This window comes from Mizuhopecten yessoensis, unplaced genomic scaffold, assembly GCF_002113885.1.
Source record: "Mizuhopecten yessoensis strain PY_sf001 unplaced genomic scaffold, ASM211388v2 scaffold10929, whole genome shotgun sequence".
Lineage (NCBI taxonomy): Eukaryota > Metazoa > Mollusca > Bivalvia > Pectinida > Pectinidae > Mizuhopecten > Mizuhopecten yessoensis.
In genome coordinates this window covers 7703-28082 of record NW_018408792.1, presented here as the reverse complement: position 1 = coordinate 28082, position 20380 = coordinate 7703, and the positions used below count along the sequence as shown (strand labels likewise).

Sequence of the window (20380 nt, the reverse complement as noted above, 5' to 3'; positions counted from 1 at the left end):
AATATTACATGTTAATAACTTGATTGGAATTATAACCTTGAATTGACAGTTTGATACTTTGAAAATTTTGAGCCAGCCCTACCCCCAAGGGCTGTAGGGTGGGGCTCAAAGGAGTCAGTGTGCTAAAATTTCTTCATTTTCCTTGTTAAGAATCAGAGGTGCTAGTTTCAAATCCTTTTTAGTCTGAAATCTGTATGCTAGATATTGAGTAAGGTGGTTTTATTGTTTTTTTGTCACTTTGAATAATATTTCTGTTCATGTTAAAAACAAAATCAACTCTCTGTATAAATATATCAGGTGACCGTTAAGGCCCATGGGCCTCTTGTTTCGACTTTCAATCACAGAGGTGAAATGTTTAAAAAAAAAATAAACAGGTTCTTTTGAATGAATTTTAATAATAAATACTGATATTTTGCCTGTAGCTTTATTTTAGATCCCTTTTAAGGTTACAAGTGTGATATTTATACCAGGTGAGCGATGCAGGCCCATTGGGCCTCTTGTTTTAATATAATGTAATAATTTAAAATGACAACAAAGGGTAATTTTCATGTTAATTCTGTACATCATCCCAAAGGGCCAAGTGAGCTTATGCCATGGTGCGGCGTCCGCCGTCCGTCCGTCCGTCCGTCATCCGGCGTCAATATTTTACTTTAAACAACTTCTTCTCAATAACCGAAAACCCTAGGATGATGCTAATTGGCCAGAAGCAAACTGGGATGAAGGGCTACCAAGTTTGTTAAAATAAATGACCCTCACCAATTTTCAAGGTCACAGGGGTCAAATATGTAAAAAAACTTTAAACAACTTCTTCTGAATAACCAAAGGTCGCAGGATGATGATAGTTGGCCAGTAGCATGCTGGGATGAAGGGCTACCAAGTTTGTTCAAATGAATGACCTTGACCAACTTTGAAGGTCACAGGGGTCAAATATCTTAAAATCTTCAAACGACTTCTCAATAACCAAAAGGCCCAGGGTACTGATATTGGGCTTGTAGCAGGCGGGGATGAATGACCTTGACCCACTATCAAGGTCACTGGGGTCAGATGTCTTAAAATCTTCAAACAACTTCTTCTCAATAACCAAAAGGCCATGGGTACTGATATTGGGACTGTAGCATGCTGGGATAAAGGGCTACCAAGTTTATTCAAATGAATGACCTTAACCCACTTTCAACCTAATGTCCGTGTTCGACATTCAAGGACACATGCTTCATGTTTAAATCTTTTAATAGGTTCTTGTGAATCAAACACTGATATTCTGCCTGTAGCCATATTTTAGTCCACTTTTAAGACTACAAGTGTGAGATTAATACCAGGTGAGCGATGCAGGCCCATTGGGCCTCTTGTTATTAAAATTTTACTATTCCATCTATACCACATGCCTACGTTGCTATTAACCAAAACTAAATTAGGTAATATAGTACGAATTGTTCTCTTCAATTTTATCTTACAATGATATTGGTGTAAAGTATAGAATACATGTATGTCTCATTCTAACATGATTCGTTTGCAACGTGTGTTTTGACTCGATATGAACCATGTTCTAATCTGCGATAGAATCATGATCAATTGTGTTAAGCTCCTCCCATTGCACTTAAGGCACGCCCCGTTTCAAACCAAAACAATATGGCATCAAGCTTGCCTCTTAGCGAAATCCCGCTGATAAGGCTAGCAGGCAACAGAACAGAAACAACCAATGAAATGTATTTGTTGAAAGAATTAAAAAGTAAACATTCCCTGTTCTTACCTCCATTTTTAGCTCACCTGGCCCAAAAGGGCGCAGTGAGCTTATGGCATGGTGCGGTGTCCGTCGTCCGGCCGTCGTCCGGCGTCAACTTTTCACTTTAAAAAACTTCTTCTCAGTAACTAAAAGGCCTAGGGTGATGATATTTTGCCAGAAGCATGCTGGAATGAAGGGCTACCAAGTTTGTTCAAATAAATGACCCTCATCAATTTTCAAGGTCACAGGGGTCAAATATGTTAAAATCTTTAAGCAACTTCTTCTGAATAACCGAGAGGCCTAGGGTGATGATATTTAGCCAGTAACATGCTGGGGTGAAAGGCTACCAAGTTTGTTCATATAAATGACCTGAATCATATTCAAGGTCAATGGGGTCAAATATGTTGTAATCATTTAAACAACTCCTCCTGAATAACCAAGAGGCCTAGGGTGATGACATTTGGCCATTAACATGCTTGGATGAAGGGTTACGAAGTTTGTTCAAATAAATTACCTTCATCTATTTTCAAGGTCACAGGGGTCAAATATGTTGAAAACCTTTAAACAACTTCTTCTGAATAACCAAGAGGCCTAGGATAATGATATTTGGCCAGTAACATGCTTGAATGAAGGGCTACAAAGTTTGTTCAAATGAATGACCTTCACCTATATTCAAGGTCACATGGGTCAAATATGTGAAAAACTTTAAACAACTTTTGAATAACCAAAATGCACAGGGTGATGATATTTGGCCAGTAGCATGCTGAGATGAAAGGCTACAAAGTTTGTTCAAATGAATGACCTTCACCCATATTCAAGGTCTCAGGGTTCAAATATATTAAAAACTTTAAACAACTTCTTCTGAATAACCAAAATGCCCAGGGTGATTATATTTGGCCAGTAGCATGATGTGGTAAAGGGCTACCAAGTTTGTTCAAATAAATGACCTTCATCAATTTTCAAGGTCACAGGGGTCAAATATGTTAAAATCTTTAAGCAACTTCTTCTGAATAACCGAGAGGCCTAGGGTGATGATATTTGGCCAGTAACATGCTGGGGTGAAAGGCTACCAAGTTTGTTCATATAAATGACCTGAATCATATTCAAGGTCAATGGGGTCAAATATGTTGTAATCATTTAAACAACTCCTCCTGAATAACCAAGAGGCCTAGGGTGATGACATTTGGCCATTAACATGCTTGGATGAAGGGTTACGAAGTTTGTTCAAATAAATTACCTTCATCTATTTTCAAGGTCACAGGGGTCAAATATGTTGAAAACCTTTAAACAACTTCTTCTGAATAACCAAGAGGCCTAGGATAATGATATTTGGCCAGTAACATGCTTGAATGAAGGGCTACAAAGTTTGTTCAAATGAATGACCTTCACCCATATTCAAGGTCACAGGGGTCAAATATGTTAAAAACTTTAAACAACTTCTTCTGAATAACCAAAATGCCCAGGGTGATGATATTTGGCCAGTAGCATGCTGAGATGAAGGGCTACAAAGTTTGTTCAAATGAATGACCTTCACCCATATTCAAGGTCACAGGGGTCAAATATGTTAAAAACTTTAAACAACTTCTTCTGAATAACCAAAATGCCCAGGGTGATGATATTTAGTCAGTAGCATACTAGGATCAAGGGCTACCAAGTTTGTTTAAATGTATGACCTTGAATCATATTCAAGGTCACAAGGAGCAAATATGTTCAAAATATTTAAACAACTTGTTCTGAATAACCAAAAGGCTCAGGATGTTGATATTTAGTCAGTAGCATGCTGGGATCAAGGACTACTATGTTTGTTAAAGTGAATGACTTTGACTTATATTCAAGGTCACAGGGGTCAAATTTGTTTAAAATCTTTAAACGACCTCTTCTGAATAACCATAGGTCCCAGGATGTTGATACTTTGCAAGTTGCATCCTGAGATGAAAGGCTATACAATTTGTTCAACATAATGACTTTGTTCGACTTTCAAAGTAACAGGGGTGAAATGTTTTAAAATCTTTTAACACGTTCTTTTGAATGACTTTAATCATAAATACTGATATTTTGCCTGTAGCTTTACATCACTTTTAAAGTTGCAAGTGTGAGATTTATACCAGGTGAGCGATGCAGGCCCATTTGGCCTCTTGTTTGTCACTTTGAATAATATTTCTGTTCATGTTAAAAACAAAATCAACTCTCTGTATAAATATATCAGGTGACCGTTAAGGCACATGGGCCTCTTGTTTTTATTAGCTCACCTGCCCGAAGGGCTTCCTGGGATGGAGCTTAACAAAGTTTGAGAATGAAATTAATTTGACCTACTTTCAAGGTCACAGGGGTCAAATATGTCAAACGACTTCTTCTGAAGAACTAGAATTTATAGCATCTTCATATTTGGCTGATGGTTTCCTGGGATGGAGCACAACAAAGTTTGAAAATGAAAATTACCTTGACCTACTTTCAAGGTCACAGGGCTCAAATGTGTCAAAAGCTTCAAACAACTTCTTCTGAAGAACTGAAAGGTATAGAATCTTTATATTTGGCTGGTGACTTCCTGGGATAGAGCCCAACAAAGTTTGAGAATGAAAATTAATTTGACCTAATTTCAAGGTCACATGGGTCAAATATGTCAAAAACTTTAAAAGACTTCTGAAGAACTAAAAGGTATAGAATCTTCATATTTGATTGATGGCTTCCTGGGTTTGAGCCCAACAAAGTTTAAGGATGAAAATTACCTTGACCTACTTTCATGGTCACAGGGGTCAAATGTGTCAAAAGCTTCAAATGACTTCCTCTGAAGAACTGAAAGGTATAGAATCTTTATATTTGATTGAAGGCTTCCTGGGATAGAGCCAGACAAAGTTTGGGGATAAAAATGACCTTGACCTTCTTTCAAGGTCACATGAGGCAGATATGTCAAACACTTCAAACGACTTCTTCTGAACAACTGGAAGTTATAGAACCTTAATATTTGGCTGGTTATTTCTTGGGGAAAGAGCCAAACAAAGTTTGAGAATGAAAATGACCTTGACTTGCTTTCAAGGTCACAGCATTCAAATATGTCAAACCGTTCAAACTACTTCTTCTGAAGAATTAAAGGCATAAAGTTTTAATATTTGGTTGGATGGAGCTCACCAAAGGTTGCGAATGAAAATGACCTCAACCTATTTTAGAGGTCACAGAGGTCAACAACATTTCAATGGATTTGTTCTTAAGAACTAAAAGGAATGGATTCATAAGATTTGGCTGGTAGCTTTATGGAATAGAGCTAACCAATTTGAGAAGGAAAATGACATTGACCTACTTACAAGGCCACAGGAAAAAATATTTAAGCAACTTCTGAAGAAGAATCAAAAAGCATAGAATCTTATAATAATATTTTGCTGGTAGTTTCAACAGATGGAGCCAACAAAGTTTGCGAGGGAAATACTTTTAGTGCAATATAATATTTAATGAGAATATTTTGCTATGACTGCTTAAATATTCAGGTGAGCGATACAGGCCATCTGGGCCTCTAGTTTTTAGGTCACCTTAGCTTTGCTCAAGTGACCTATTCTAATTGCTGTTTACATTTTCAACTTCTTCTCAAGAACCAGTGGATGGATTTTTTTCAAACTTGGTCAAAATCATCCTTGGTAGATGAGGCTACAAAATAGTAAAATTGGAATTCCTACCCCATCCCCTGGGGCCAGGGTGGTGCTCCAAAGGGAAAATTAACCAATATTTCAAAAATCTTCTTCTCCAAACTCAGAGGTACTACAGTCATTTTCTCTGCAAGGAAAGAAAGATCAGGGGCTTTCCTTAAATTGTAAATTTCAGGACCCACGAGCTAATTGTTCTCCCTATGGGAGGGGGTAAAGTTAAACGCTACTTGCCATGAACGACTGAGCAGATTTTGACCAAATTTGGTCAGAAGCATCCTTGGGGAAAGAGAAACAATTTTTTTGTATAAATGGTGGGTCTGGCCCCCCTGGGGGCTGAGGGGCAGGGCCCAATAAGGGAAACATCACAAATTATTCTTTAAAATCCTTTTTCTTCTGTAGGAATGAAAGGATTTCGTCCATATTTGGGGTGGAGCATCCTTGGGCCAAGGGGACTCAATTTTGTATATATGGTTGGACTGCCCACCTTTGGGGCTGAGGGGTGGGGCCCAATAGGGGAAATATAGCAAATTCTTTAAAATCCTTCTTCTGTAGGAATGAAAGGAATTGTGCCATATTTGGTCTGAAACATCTTTGGGGGAAGGGGAACCAATTTTGTATAAACCGTGGGTCTGGCCCCCCAGGGGCCTGAGAGGCAGAGGCCAATAGGGGAAACATATCAAATTCTTTAAAATCCTTCTTATTCTGTAGGAATAGAAGGATTTGGTCCATATTTGGTGTGGAGTATCCTTGGGTAAAGGGGAACCAATTTTGTATAAACAGTGGGTGTGGCTCCCCTGGTACCTGAGGGGCGGGGCCCAATAGGGGAAATAGAGATAAAACCTTTAAAATCCTTCTTCTATCACAGGGATTAAGTAATTTTATCCTTATTTAGTCTGGAGCATCCTTGGGCCAAGGGGTCTCAATTTTGTATAATTGGTGGGTATTACCCCCCCACCCCCTGAAATTTCATATGTACTTACAGCACCTACCATGGAGTGCTATGTCTTTACTTCATACCAATTATTTTAAACATATATTTAATTCATCTTTGGATATGTTGTGCAGAATAACAAATTAATAAGTTTTCTCGTGAAACATTTTTGTGTCAATTGTCAATTTCTGGTTTTTCGGTAAGGGCAAAGTTCTAATGCACTATATAAAAAACTTTAAAAAATCCTCCCAAGTTTCACAAGGTCTAGAGTCTTGATATTTGATATTAAGATGCTGAGATGTTTGGGCATCAGGCTTAAGAAAATATTTGACATTGATCAACTATCAAGGTCGCAATCAAGGTCACAAATGTCAAATGTTTAAACATTAAAATTATATTTTGAAAATTGTTCGATAGCCAGCTTGCACCATACAGAACCTGTGGGCCGCGCTCAGGGTGGGCTATTTAAATCGCCTGTGTCCGTGGTCCGTACGTAGTCCACAATACTTAGTCCATTAACCTGACCTAAACGCAAAAAAAATAACCAAAATCACGTCATGGAGAAGGTGCCAACTCGGGTATGAGTCCTTTGGGCCTCATGCTTTGGTTACTATGCATCATGGTTTTGGTGCTTTCCAGCAGCAAACTGGTTATATGTCTGCCTGTCGTAGGTCTTCAGAGTCTCATCTTGGCACTTCGGAGCCTAAGAGAGCTCATAAGAGGACTTTATCAGAGAGTTTCAAGAACTCTTCCTTGCCCTTAACAGTAGATACTTCAGTGTCTACTTCCAGGAGGGGTACTGAAATGACACAATTTTTGAAAGGCACAAATTTCTTTGTGATCGGTAGCTTAAGCAGAGCTGTTACAGATTTAGTACATTGTAAGCTCACCTGCCCGATGTCATGGTGAGGCGTCCGTCTGTCATCCGTCCGTCAACTATCCTTTAAACAACCTATTCTGAAGAAAGGACAGGCCTAGAGACATGATATTGGCTGAAAGCTTTGTTTGTAGGAGCCTAGAAAAGTTTGAGAATGAAAATGACCTTGACCTACTTTAAAGGACACAGAGGTCAAATATGTCAAACACTTCAAATGACTTCTGAAGATATGAAAGGTATAGAATTTTCATATTTGGCTGGTAGCTTCCTGTGATAGAGCTCGACAAAATTTGAGAATGAAAATGACTGACTTACTTTCAAGGTCACAGCGGTCAAATATGTAAAACGCTTCAAACGACTTCTGAAGAAGAACTGAGAGGTATAGAATCTTTATATTTGGCTGGTGGCTTCCTCGGATAGAGCCCTGCAAAGTTTGAGAATGAAAATGACCTTGACCTAAATTCAAGATCTCAGAGGTCAAACACTTCAAATGACTTCTTCTGATGAACTGAAAGGTATATAATCTTCATATTTGGCTGGTGGCTTCCTGGGATAGAGCCCGACAAAGTGTTAAAAAAAGAAAATGACAGGGGTCAAATATGTCAAAACATTAAACGACTTCTTCTGAATACTCTTAGAGCATAGTTTTATAATATTTAGCTGGTAGCTTCCTGGGATGGCGCCTGACAAAGTTTGAAAATAACCTAGATCTCAGGTCACAGGGGTTAAATATGTCAAACACTTCAAACAATGTCTGAAAAGGAACCAAAAAGCATAGAATCATATAATAATATTTGGCTGGTAGTTTCAACAGATGGAGCTGGCAAAGTTTGGGAGTGAAATATTTGTAGTACAGGATAATATTTAATAAGAATATTTTGCTATTACTACGAAATATTCAGGTGGGCGATACAGGCCATCTGGGCCTCTTGTTTGAGTTCTGCAGGTTAATTAACATGTGTACTAATGAACTTTTTGGACTTTTCTCAAAACCAAGATTGCCAATAGACTGCAGTCTTGAATTTTTCTCTTGAATTCAAACGTATAAAAAGATAAATAAAGTTGAAACCTGGTTCTGCCCCACCCAAATGGCATTAATCATCCTCAAAGATAAAGAATGTCTGTGTCTTTAAGGACTTTCAATACTTTGATTATTCTTTATGTTTGACAGATGAACAGATTGGCGAGGTTGTACGAAGGCTTGACAAGAGGGACCTTATATACACTGCCTTGTACACAGCAAAGAGAGCTGCGCAGGTAACATATGGCTTAGCTTCCCTTTATAACAGATAGATACACAGTGGTCTGACTATAATATATCAATTATCTTGCTTCACCTATAACCATGCAAGTGCTAGCTAGGCATAAAGAGACAAATACACACGTGTGCTTCCAGGATTTGCCCTGTGATCTGGTTATAATTCTTGCTTCCAATGTTTTGTGTAATTGTGAAATTAGTCTAAGTTGTTGGTAGACAGTGTGGTATTGTACATGTTTACTTATCACTGTAAGGCCTGGATATTGCGCTATTTCTGTCTAAGCTATTTTTAGGTCACCTGAGACAAAGTCTCAAGTGACCTATTGGGATCTCCTTTTGTCCCTCGTCGTCCGTCGTGCGTCCGTAAACAATTTACATTTTCGACTTCTTCTCCAAAACCCCTGAACCAATTTCAATGAAATTTTGCAGAAACCTTCCATGGCCAAAGGTCAACAGAAAGAGTTGCCGGTTTGGTCCCCGGCCCCCAGGGGCCTGAGGAACGGGGCCAAAAAGGGTCAAATTGACTAAAATTTCAAAAATCTTCTTCTCACGACCCATATATGGTAGAATCACATATTCTTCATAGATGGAAGGGTCTTAAGGTGCTTTACCAAAATTGTGAATTTCTTGCCCCTGTGGTCTCACGTTTCCCCCTGGGGAGGGGGCAAAATTTATTATGGTTTATAATGGCAAATGATACTTTGAATATTACATGTTGATAACTTGATTGGAATTATAACCCTCAGTTGATAGTTTGATACTTTGTAAATTTTGAGCCATCCCTACCCCCAAGGGCTGTAGGGTGGGGCCCAAAGGAGTCAGTGTGCTAAAATTTCTTCATTTTCCTTGTTTAGAATCAGAGGTGCTAGTTTCAAATACTTTCTAGTCTTAAATCTGTATGCTAGATATTGAATAAGGTGGTTTTATTGTTTTTTGTCACTGAATAATATTTCTGTTGGTGTTAAAAACAAAATCATATCTCTGTATAAATATATCAGGTGACCGTTAAGGCCCATGGGCCTCTTGTTATAACTTGGTTTCCCAAAAGATGAAACTGAACACACTGGATGTTGGTTTCAGGTCATGCTCCCAATTTTCAGGTTATCATTTGACTAAATAGCCCCTTTAAGGACCTGGGTGATGATATTTGGTGGGTAGCATGGTGGCAGGAAGGGCTTCCGAGTTGTTTAAATGTATGACCTTGACTCATATTCCCAGTCACAGGGGTCAGAAATGTTAGTCTATTATGTTTGTTCCAATGAGTCAAATGTGTTTAAATCTAATAACAGTTTCTTTTGAATGACATAGATACTGATATAGTCTGTAGCTTTATTTAGTCATGTTTAAGGTAATAAGTGTGAGATTAATACAAGATGAGCAATGGAATTACATTGTTCATAAGGAGTTTCAAGCTATGTTTTCATGAAGAATTTTGTAACATGTTTATGAAAAGAAGCCTTAATTTCCTAAATTATCCAATATAATTCTAAGGAATTCCTGTTCTGAATTAATATTCACAAGATCTTAATCCATGAAGTTCTCTCTTTAGAAACTAATGAAAATGTAAATCTGAAAACGTAAGTCATTTACAGTACCATAACTTAATAACCCAAAGTTCAATAAAAAATTGTGTATTTTATTGCAGGTGGAAAAGGAAGTCAAAGGTGTGAAGCGTCGCTTGTTGGCAGCTGAGTCATTCAATGAAGTGAACAATGGAACCTTCCTGAACATCACCTGTATGTTCTTCTATGTCCGCACCATCACTACCTATGTGGACAAAGGTGGCAAAAACACCACCATACAGCTCAATGACACTTCTAAGTTTGTTGATGATGGATCTATGTGTGACAATTCAACAGCCATGTAAGTTGTTCTCAGAAAGGATTCTAAAGTTGAAATATATTGCCCTTGTGAAACAAGATTAATCTGACCTTTCACGAAATATATAAAAAGAAGATCTCAATAACCAAAAGGCCCAGGGTGATAATATTTTGCCAATAGCATGTTAGGATAAAGGGCTACCAAATTTTATCAAATTTATGATTTTGACCCCCGTTTCAAGGTTGCAGGGGTCAAATATGTTAAAATATTTTAAACGACTTCTTCTCATTACCCAAAAGGCCAAGAAAAATGATATACCGAAAAAAAAATTGCCCTATTCCACCCTCCATATTAAGGGTGAATTTATCATTAAAGCAAACATAAATTAACAGCATAATAAACATAGTAATTAAATATGAAGGGCGAAATGAACACTAAACTGATTTAATGGGCAAAGGGCGAAAGTTTGAATGGGCAAAAATTTCCCAGTATACAGTATGCCCAGTAGAACACTGGTAGGAAGGGCTACAAAAAGGTCCATTATCGTGAAATTTCTATTTGCTTTATTTAGCCCGTTATCAAATCGCCTGTTGCCCATTGTGTGGGGTCCCTCCTTAAGCAATTCTTGTTATCACTATTTCTCAGAAAGTACTAGAGAGAATTTTCTCAAATTTCACATGTAGGTTCCCCTTGGGCTTAATTACCATCTGCTAATGGCAAGTCAAATACCCAGGTCAAATTCAAGAAGGACAACAAAACTCACCTCTTCACGTCTACAAACTAGACTCTTTGCACAGACGTCATGTACATACCAGCCTTTATTTATTCATTTATGTTCACATTGCGATGATTATTTTCTTGCTTAATGTATGATGGTGATTGTAAGCCATTTTGTTTCACAATTATAACAAATATCATTATCCATATGTTGAAAAGCGCTTTGAATTAATAATTGTTGTATATTATTATTAGTATTATGAGCTCATCTGCCCGAAGGGCAATTGAGCTTATGTCGTGGCGCTCCGGCTGGCGTCAATATTTTACTTTAAACCAGTTCTTCTCAAAAAACCAAAAGGCCTAGGGTGGTGTTATTTGGCCAGAAGCAAACTGGGATAAAGGGCTACCAAGTTTGTTCAAATGAATGACCTTGACCCACTTTCAAGGTCACAGGGGTCAAATGTGTTGAAATCTTCAAACGACTTCTTCTCAATAACCAAAAGGCTCAGAGTACTGATATTGGGCCTGTAGCATGCTGGGATGAAGGGCTATTAAGTTTGTTCAAACGAATGACCTTTACGAACTTTCAAGGTCACAGGGGTCAAATGTCTTAAAATCTTCAAATTACTACTTCTCAATAAACAATAGACCCAGTGTACTGAAATAGGGCCTGTGGCATACTGGGATGAAGGGCTACCAAGTTTGTTCAAATGAATGACCTTGACCCACTTTCAAGGTCACAGGGGTCAAATGTCTTAAAATCTTCAAACTACTACTTCTCAATAAACAAAAGACCCAGGGTACTGAAATTGGGCCTGTTGCATACTGGGATGAAGGGCTACCAAATTTGTTCAAATGAATGACCTTGACCCACTTTCAAGGTCACAGGGGTCAAACATGTTAAAATCTTCAAAAGACTTCTCAATGACCTAAACGCCCAGGGTACTGATATTGGGCCTGTAGCATGCAGGAATAAAGGACTACCAAGTTTGTCCAAATGAAAAAACCTTTTAACAACTTCTTCTGAATAGAATAACCAAGAGGTATAAGGTGATGATATTTTGGCAGTAACATGCTCGGATGAAGGGCTACTGAGTTTGTTCAAATGAATCACCTTGACTGATATTCAAGGTCACAAGGGTTATAAACCTTTAAAAGAACTTCTTTTGAATAACCAAGAGGCCTAGGGTGATGATATTTGGCTAGTAGTAGCATGCTAGGATGAAATGCTACAAAGTTTGTTCAAATGAATGACCTTGACATATATTCAAGGTCACAGGGGTCAAATATGTTAAAAACCTTTAGACGAATTTTTCTTAATAATCAAAAGGCCAAGGGTGATGATATTTGGCCATTAACATGCTGGGATGAAGGATTACTAAGTGAATGACCTTCGCCCATTAGCAAGATCACAGTGGTCAATATATGTTTAAATCTTTAAATGATTTGTTCTGTATAACCTAAAGGTCCAGGATAATGATATTTTGCCAGAATCATGCTGGGTTGGAAGACTATCTCTGTTCAACCTAATATCCTTTTTCGACATTCAAGGTCACAGGCATCATATGTTTAAATCTTTTAACAGTTTCTTATGAATCAAACACTAATATTCTGCCTGTAGCTGTATTTTAGTCCACTTTTAAGATTACAAGTGTGAGATTAATACCAGGTGAGTGATGCAGGTTCATTGGGCCTCTTGTTCAGTTTCTCAGTTCCATAGCATAAATTCTAAATAGCACGGTATTGGTTAAATTTCTAGGTGAGCGATACAGGCTTTCTGTGCATCTTGTTTGTAGAGATATTATACTATGCTAGGAATACAAATTTGACCATGGACATCTTTAAAGGTTAAAAATTAGGAATAAATTATATGAGTGATTCTTGTTAATAAAGTATCATAAGTGTTGTAACCTCTATTATTTATGGAGTTATGCCCGTTGTTTAAAAAGATCACTGACTACTTACTGTATACTGAATTGATTTGAATGATACTTAGTACACAACACTCACATCAAGAAGATGTTATTTAAGTATATAAATTTGAGTTACCTTCCCTATTTATGGAGTAATACAGATGTCTCAATTATTTATACAGTTCTGTGGGAGTGTGGGTATTAAGTCTGCTAGTCTGGTGACAGTTCTAGTTTTGGGTTTGGTTTGTCAAAGGTTAATGTCAATGTGACTTAAATAGACTCAAACTTAAGATTGAGGTAACAATTTCAAACTATAAATGCAATAGTAAACCATTTCTTAAACTTAACCCCTTCCTAATGTAATTCATTCATGTTTCAGCTTTAAATGTTGCTCAGGTATTTTGTTCAGGGGAAGGGAGTGGGTATGCTGCCATTGGTGGCTCTCTTGTTTTATTATGTGATTGAGATGTATTTCTCATCTTCTTTAGGTTGAAGTTCACATATACTGATGACAGTGGCCTGAAACTGACAATGATGTAAGTATTTCAATCACATAATATATTTGTTTCATGCCTTTACAGTCAACAGTTCAATCTATTTCTTCAAAGTGTTGGGACCAACTGGATAAAATGTTTCCCGTAGATCATTGAAAGCAAATGCCATCTTAATACATTGTCTGCATCATAAGTTTCTTCTGAATCTGGCTATTGAACATTGCTGCCATCGAATCAGAGCTTGCCAAAAATCTGATTGATCATTGCCTATCAGTTTTGGAGTGAATAGTCAAAACTATTGACCCGGCAATATTTCAAATTTTAACTGTTGACTGTCATGCTATGTTTTCCTTGTAAACTATTTCAGAAGATAGTCAAAATTGTTTGCCTCAGCATATTAAGTTAATATTTACACCATAGTATGGTAACATCAAGTTCTACACCTGATTAGATTTGATGGCCATCAATCAAGGTTAATCTCAGTCCTACCATAGCAGTAATGAGCAGCTACCCACTTCTATGCCCTGTTTCTGATAATGGGATGTTAGGCTTTTCTAATTGCTCTTCATATGTGGTCTGTCTAACAATTCTTTTAATCACTATTTTTCAAGAAATACTTTACATATTTCTTTAAAATTTGATATTTAAGTTTCTCTTGGTCTGCAGATATGAATGTGACACTTTAAAACTTATCAAAGAACAAGAAGTCCTCAAGACAGCTATCTTGATTTTTGACATTAAAAGTTGGTTATCACTATTTCTCAAGAAGCATTGGCTGGATCTATCAAATTTCATATGAAGATTTTCTTAGATCCTAACTTCTGCATGTTTCATTTTAAGGCTGATCAGAATAATAAACTGGCCAACAGGTCTGCCATCTTGGATTTCAACAGTTCCAGTATGTTATCACTCATTCTCACATTTCATCTGTTGATATTTAGCTCACCTGCCCTTCAGGCCTAGAGTCATGATATTTGGCTGAAAGCTCGGTCGGTAGGAGCTCGCCAAAGTTTGAGAACGAAAATGACCTTTGACCTTTACTTTTAAAAATGTTTGTCCAGGGCATACCTTCTATACTATTTCACCTGGAGTAACAAAATTTGTATACTATTTCACCTGGAGTAACAAAATTTGGTTTACAAAAACACCTTCGGATGGTGAGTGCAAGAATTAGGTCACTATGACCTCACTGTGACCTATTCTTTGAATAGAAGGTACATCCTGACATAAGTGTACTGTTTGCAGGGCACAAATATGTTGTGGCCCCTCTGGGGATCGAGGGGCAGGGCCCTACTATACAAGTGAAGGGATTTTAACCAAATGCAGTCTGAAGCATGCTTAGAGACAAAAGAATCTATTTTGTATAAACTGAGGTGTGTGGACACCATAGTATGGTAACATCAAGTTCTACACCCCCCGGGGAAACCAATTGTGGTCATAACATGGAAACTCATTTTCTTGGTGTCTTTCCCACCAAAACAGATTTATATGTAGTTCTTCTTGCAACTTCTTGTACTCCTTTGATAAACATGTATGATACTCAGCATGTTTTAAAATAAAATACCAGGTGAGCTATCAAGGCCCCTGGGCCTCTTGTTTTATCATGTCAGCTAACCACTCTTTGAATGATGCAGATCTTATTTCAATGTAAGAAAGTATATAACACTATATGGCATTCAACGGGCGTATATTGTTCTGCCCCGCGGTAAACATGTTTTACCTGCCTGCATGTCCTGTAGTAATTTTTGGCACACACTGCTTGATGGATTAAGTATTTATTTAATATATAGTAATTCTTTTACTGATTTTTTTTTTTTAAATCTTGGACCAGTAAGTTTTTCTTTGGGCAGGTGCATTTTAAGATCCACTGGCCCAATGGATTTAAAAAAAAGGTTCTTGCCCTGGTTTGTTAGCTCACCTGCCCGGGGCAAGTTAGCTTATGTCATGGTGTGGCGTCTGTCGTCCGCCTGTCTTCGTCCGTCAACTTTTTCTTTAAACTACTTTTTCTGAAGAACGGACAGTCCTAGATTCATGATATTTAGATATAAGCTTCGTTGGTAAAAACCCAACAAAGTTTGAGAACGAAAATTACCTTGACTTACTTTCAAGGTCACAGTGATCATATTTGTCAAACACTTCAAATGACATCTTCTGAAAAATTGAAAGGTAAAAATAACTGAGGGGTATAAGGGGACTGCAAATTCAACCTTATAGGTTTCGTTGCCATAGCAACCACATGGAGGCTTCTGATTGGTCGAAATTTAGATATTGTTTGATTTCAATGAAAATTGGAATATAGGGGTATTAGGGGATTGCAAATTCAATAACATACATTTCGTTGCCATACCAATACACAGAGGCTTCTGATTGGTCGCAATTTAGAAATTGCTCAATTTCATTCAAATTTAGTATGTACATTGTAGGTGAAGTACTATGGCAATGCGATCCTTTTCTGATGCATATTTGCGACTATGGGGGCAGTTTGGGGACATCTGTAATGGTCTCCCATTACAATCAGTACTTGTTCATTTTGAAGCTAAGCAGATAAACAAAATAGCAGCTAGGCGCCCATCTTGGATTCCCCCAGTTTAAGTTTGTTATTACTTTTCCCCCAAGAATTTCTTAACAGATATTTTTAGGTCACCTGTTAGTGAGCCAAAACCTCAATTGACCTATTGTTATCACCTTTTGTCCATCATCTGTAAATTTTTCACAATTTTGACTTCTCCTGAAGAACTGGTGAATGGATTTTTTTTTAAACTGTCAGAATTATCCTTGATGGAAGAGGGTATCAAACACGTTTGGGTATATTATTCAAACTTGGTGGGAATAATTGTTATCAGATGGCAATTAAAGAGTATGAGATAATAATATCACTCCATAGTTTTCAAGCGTTCACTACACTTTTATTTTATTGAACCAAAACAATGTATTGGTATTTTAACAGGTTTGACATATCAGACAAGAACACTTCTGAGTGGAAGGTAGAATCACTCAAAGTGAAAGTGGATGGAACTGTGAACAATGTGGACTATTCAGGTGAAGCAAACATGAACACAAATAAGATGAATGTGTGGGCTCCAAAAGATTTCTCCTACCACTGTTCCCATCTACCTGTCATCAATGCTACCGCAGACAACACTACCACAGTCAACATCAGCCTCATCTTTGATGGCCTCCAGGTACAGATCCAATCTTGTATAACCTGAAATATTTGTCAATATTATGTCTCCCCATCAAATGAATGGAAACATCTATTGTTAGCTCACCTGGCCCGAAGGTACTGATATTGTGCCTGTAACATTCTGGGATAAAGGACTGCCAAGTTTGTTCAAATGAATGACCTTGACCCACTATCAAGGTCACAGGGGTCAAATATGTAAAAATCCTCAAACGACTTCTCAAAAACCAAAAGGCCCAGGGTACTGATATTGGGCCTGTAGCATGCTGGGATGAAGGGCTAACAAGTTTGTTCAAATGAATGACCTTAACCCAATTAAAAGGTTGCACAGGTCAAATGTCGTAAAATCTTCAAACAACTTCTTCTCAATAACAAAAGGCCAAGGGTACTGAAATTGGGCCCGTAGCATGCTGGGATGAAGGGCTACCAAGTTTGTTCAAATGAATGACTTTGACTAACTTTCAACCTAGTGTCCTTGTTCGACATTCGAGGTCACAAGCGTCATTTGTTTAAATCTTTTAATAGGTTCTTATTAATCAAACACTGATATTCTGCCTGTAGCTGTTATTTAGTCCACTATTAAGATTACAAGTGTGAGATTAATACCAGGCGAGGGATGCAGGCCCATTGGGCCTCTTGTTACATTTTCAACTTCTCCAGAACCAGTTGATGGAATTTTTTCAAACTTGGTCAGAATCATCCTTGGTAGATGAGGCTACAAAATTGTAAAATTGGGATTCCTACCCCAACCCCTGGGGCCAGGGTGGGGCCCCAAAGGGAAAATTAACCAATATTTCAAAAATCTTCTTCTCCAGACTCCGAGGTACTACAGTCATTTTCTCAGCATGGATGGAAAGATCATCAGGGGCTCTATGTAAATTGTAAATATCAGGACCCCCGAGCTATCCGTTCTCCCTTGGGGAGGGGGTAAATTGACTATAGTTTATATAGGGAAACAACACTTTTGGGTATATCTTGACAATTTTCTATAGGAAATTATTCTTACTTGGTCAGAATCATCTTTGGTGGATGAGGGTATTACATTGTAAAATTGGAATTCTTGCCCCATCCCCAGGGGCTATGGCGGGGCCCCAAAGGGAACATTTACCAATATATTAAAATTCTTATCTTTTGATGACATGACAAGTATTGTATTTCACTTAGTTTACATGCTGATTTCACCATCACATCTAAACAATTAAAAAAAAGCTACCAGTACCTATGATATAAGGCCGCTAAGGCCCTTGGGCCTCTTGTTTTGTATAACCAAAAGGTCGAGGGTGATGATATTTGGCCAGAAGGATGTTGGCATGAATGACTACGAAGTTAGTTCAAATGAATAACCTTTGCCCATAATCAAGGTCACAGGGGTCAAATATGTTGAAATCTTTAAACGACTTCTTCTGAATAACTAAAGCATACAGGGTGATTGCTTGTTAATGTGAATGACCTTGACATACTTTCATGGTCACATCTGATCCATATTGCTTCAATCTTTAAAAGTCATCTTCTTAATAAACAAAAGGTATAAGGTGATGATATTTGGCAAGTTGCATTCTGGGAGGAAGGGCTATGAAGTTTGTTCAACTAAATGTCTGTGTTTTGTCTTTCAAGGTCACAGGGGTCAAATGTGTTTTAATCGTTTACCAGGTTCTTCTGAAATTACTTGAAGTCAAGAAACTGATATTTTGGAAGTCAAGACACTGATATTTTGCCTGTAGCTTCACTTTTAAGGTTACAATTGTAAGATAAATACCAGGTGAGCAATGCAGGCCAATTGGGGCTCTTGTATCCTAATTTAGTCTTATTAAGTCGGAGGAGGGCGGAGGGGACTGATTTTGTATAAACGGTTGGTTTGGCCCCCCTTGGGGCAAAGGGATGGGCCAATTCGGGGGAAATAGAGGTAATACCTTTAAAATCCTTTTCCTAACTAAAGGATTAAGGGATTTTATCCTCATTTGATCTGGAGCATCCTTTGGCCAAGGGATTTTCATTTTTAGCTCACATGGTCCAAAGGACTATAGTGAGTCATCTTTTCCTTTCTCCTCCTAAATGCAAAGAGGATTTCAACCAAATTTGAACTGAAGCATCAGTAGGGACGGGCAATCATAACTTAAATAAATGAGGTTGGTTCGACCCCCTGAGGCCAGGGGGGCAGGGCTCCGAAAGGGAACTTAGCTAATTTTGCTTTAAAAGGTATCTCCTCCTTAACGCCAGAGAGGATTTCAACCAAATTTAGTCTGAAGCATCAGTAGGAAAGGACAATAGTTTTTTCAAATAAATGAGGTTCATTCAAACCCTGAGGCCAGGGGGGCAGGGCCCTGAAGTGGAACTTTGCTAAATTTGCTTTAAAACGCATCTCCTAAACGCCAGAGATGATTTCAACCAAATTCAGTCGGAAGTATCAGAGGGCAATCATTTCTTAAATAAATGAGGTTGGTTCAACCCCTGAGCCCAAGGGGCCCGGCGGGGTACTGAAGGGGAACTTAGTTAAATTGGCTTTAAAACGCATCTCCTGGTAAACGTCAAGAGAGGATTTCAACCAAATTTAGTCTGAAGCATCAGTAACGGAGTGCAATCATTTCTTAAATAAATGAGGTTGGTTTGACACTTGAGGCTAGGGGGGGCGGACCCTTGAACGGAAACTTAGCTAAATTTGCTTTAAAACGCATCTTCTCCTCAACCCCAGAGACGATTTTACCAAATTTGCTCTGAAACTTCATTAGGGGAGGGCAATCATTTCCTAAATAAATAAGGCTGGTATGACCTGGGCTAGGAAGGCGGGGCCCCAAAGAGATTTTTTTTTTCTGAAGCATCAGTAGGGAAGGGCAATCATTTCTTAAATAAATGAGGTTGGTTCAACCCCTGAGCCTAGGGGGGCGGGGCCCTGAAGGGGAAGTTGCTAAAATTTTGCTTTAAAACTCATCTCCTCCTAAAAACCAGTGACGATTTTAACCAAATTTGCTTCAGTTGTAATGACTTATATATAAAACCAGGTAAGCGATACAGGTCCAATTGATCACTTGTTTATAAACGGTAGGTGTGGCCCCCTTGCGGGCAGAGGGGCATGACCCAATAGGGGAAATAGAGGTAACACCTCTTCTACTACCGTAGGGATCAAGGGATTTTATCCTAATTTTGTCTGGAGCATCCTTGGATCAAGGGGACTCAATTTTGTATAAACAGTGAGTGTGGCCCCCCATTTGGGCTGAGGGGCGGGCCAAATAGGGAAAATAAAGGTAAAACCTTTAAAATTCTTATTCTTCCGTAGGGATTAAGGGACTTTATCCTAATTTTGTTTGGAGCATTCTTGAGCCAAGGGGACTCAATTTTGCTAACATTTCCAGGTGAGCGATACATGCCCTCTGGGTCTCTTGTTTGTAACTCAGGTTGTAAGGCAGGTTTCATTTTTAGGTCACCTGAGACAAAGTCTCAAGTGACCTATTGCTATCGCCTTTTGTCCGTCGTCGTCCGTCGTCCGTCGTGCGTCCGTAAACAATTTACATTTTCGACTTCTTCTCCAAAACCCCTGCACCAATTTCAATGAAATTTTGCAGGGACCTTCCATGGACAAAGGTCAACAAAAGTAGTTGCCGGTTTAGTCCTAAGCCCCCAGGGGCCTGAGGGGCGGGGCCAAAAAGGGTCAAATTGACTAAAATTTCAAAAATCTTCTTCTCCAAAACCTCTGAACCAATTTCAATAAAATTTTGCAGGGACCTTCCATGGACAAAGGTCAACAAAAATAGTTGCCGGTTTAGTCCTAAGCCCCCAGGGGCCTGAGGGGCGGGGCCAAAAAGGGTCAAATTGACTAAAATTTCAAAAATCTTCTTCTC

The 20380-nt window shown here is 38.4% G+C and overlaps 1 protein-coding gene across 1 annotated transcript in view; it reads left to right on the top strand.

Moving 5' to 3' along the window:
• Positions 1–20380, top strand: part of LOC110463780 (V-type proton ATPase subunit S1-like) — a 75665-nt gene that overhangs the window by 50608 nt on the left and 4677 nt on the right. Inside the window, exons 5-8 of the mRNA XM_021518638.1 lie at positions 8335–8420; positions 10067–10284; positions 13361–13408; positions 16314–16548. Of these exons, the coding sequence (XP_021374313.1) occupies positions 8335–8420; positions 10067–10284; positions 13361–13408; positions 16314–16548 (587 nt within the window). The remainder of the gene's footprint in view (positions 1–8334; positions 8421–10066; positions 10285–13360; positions 13409–16313; positions 16549–20380) is intronic.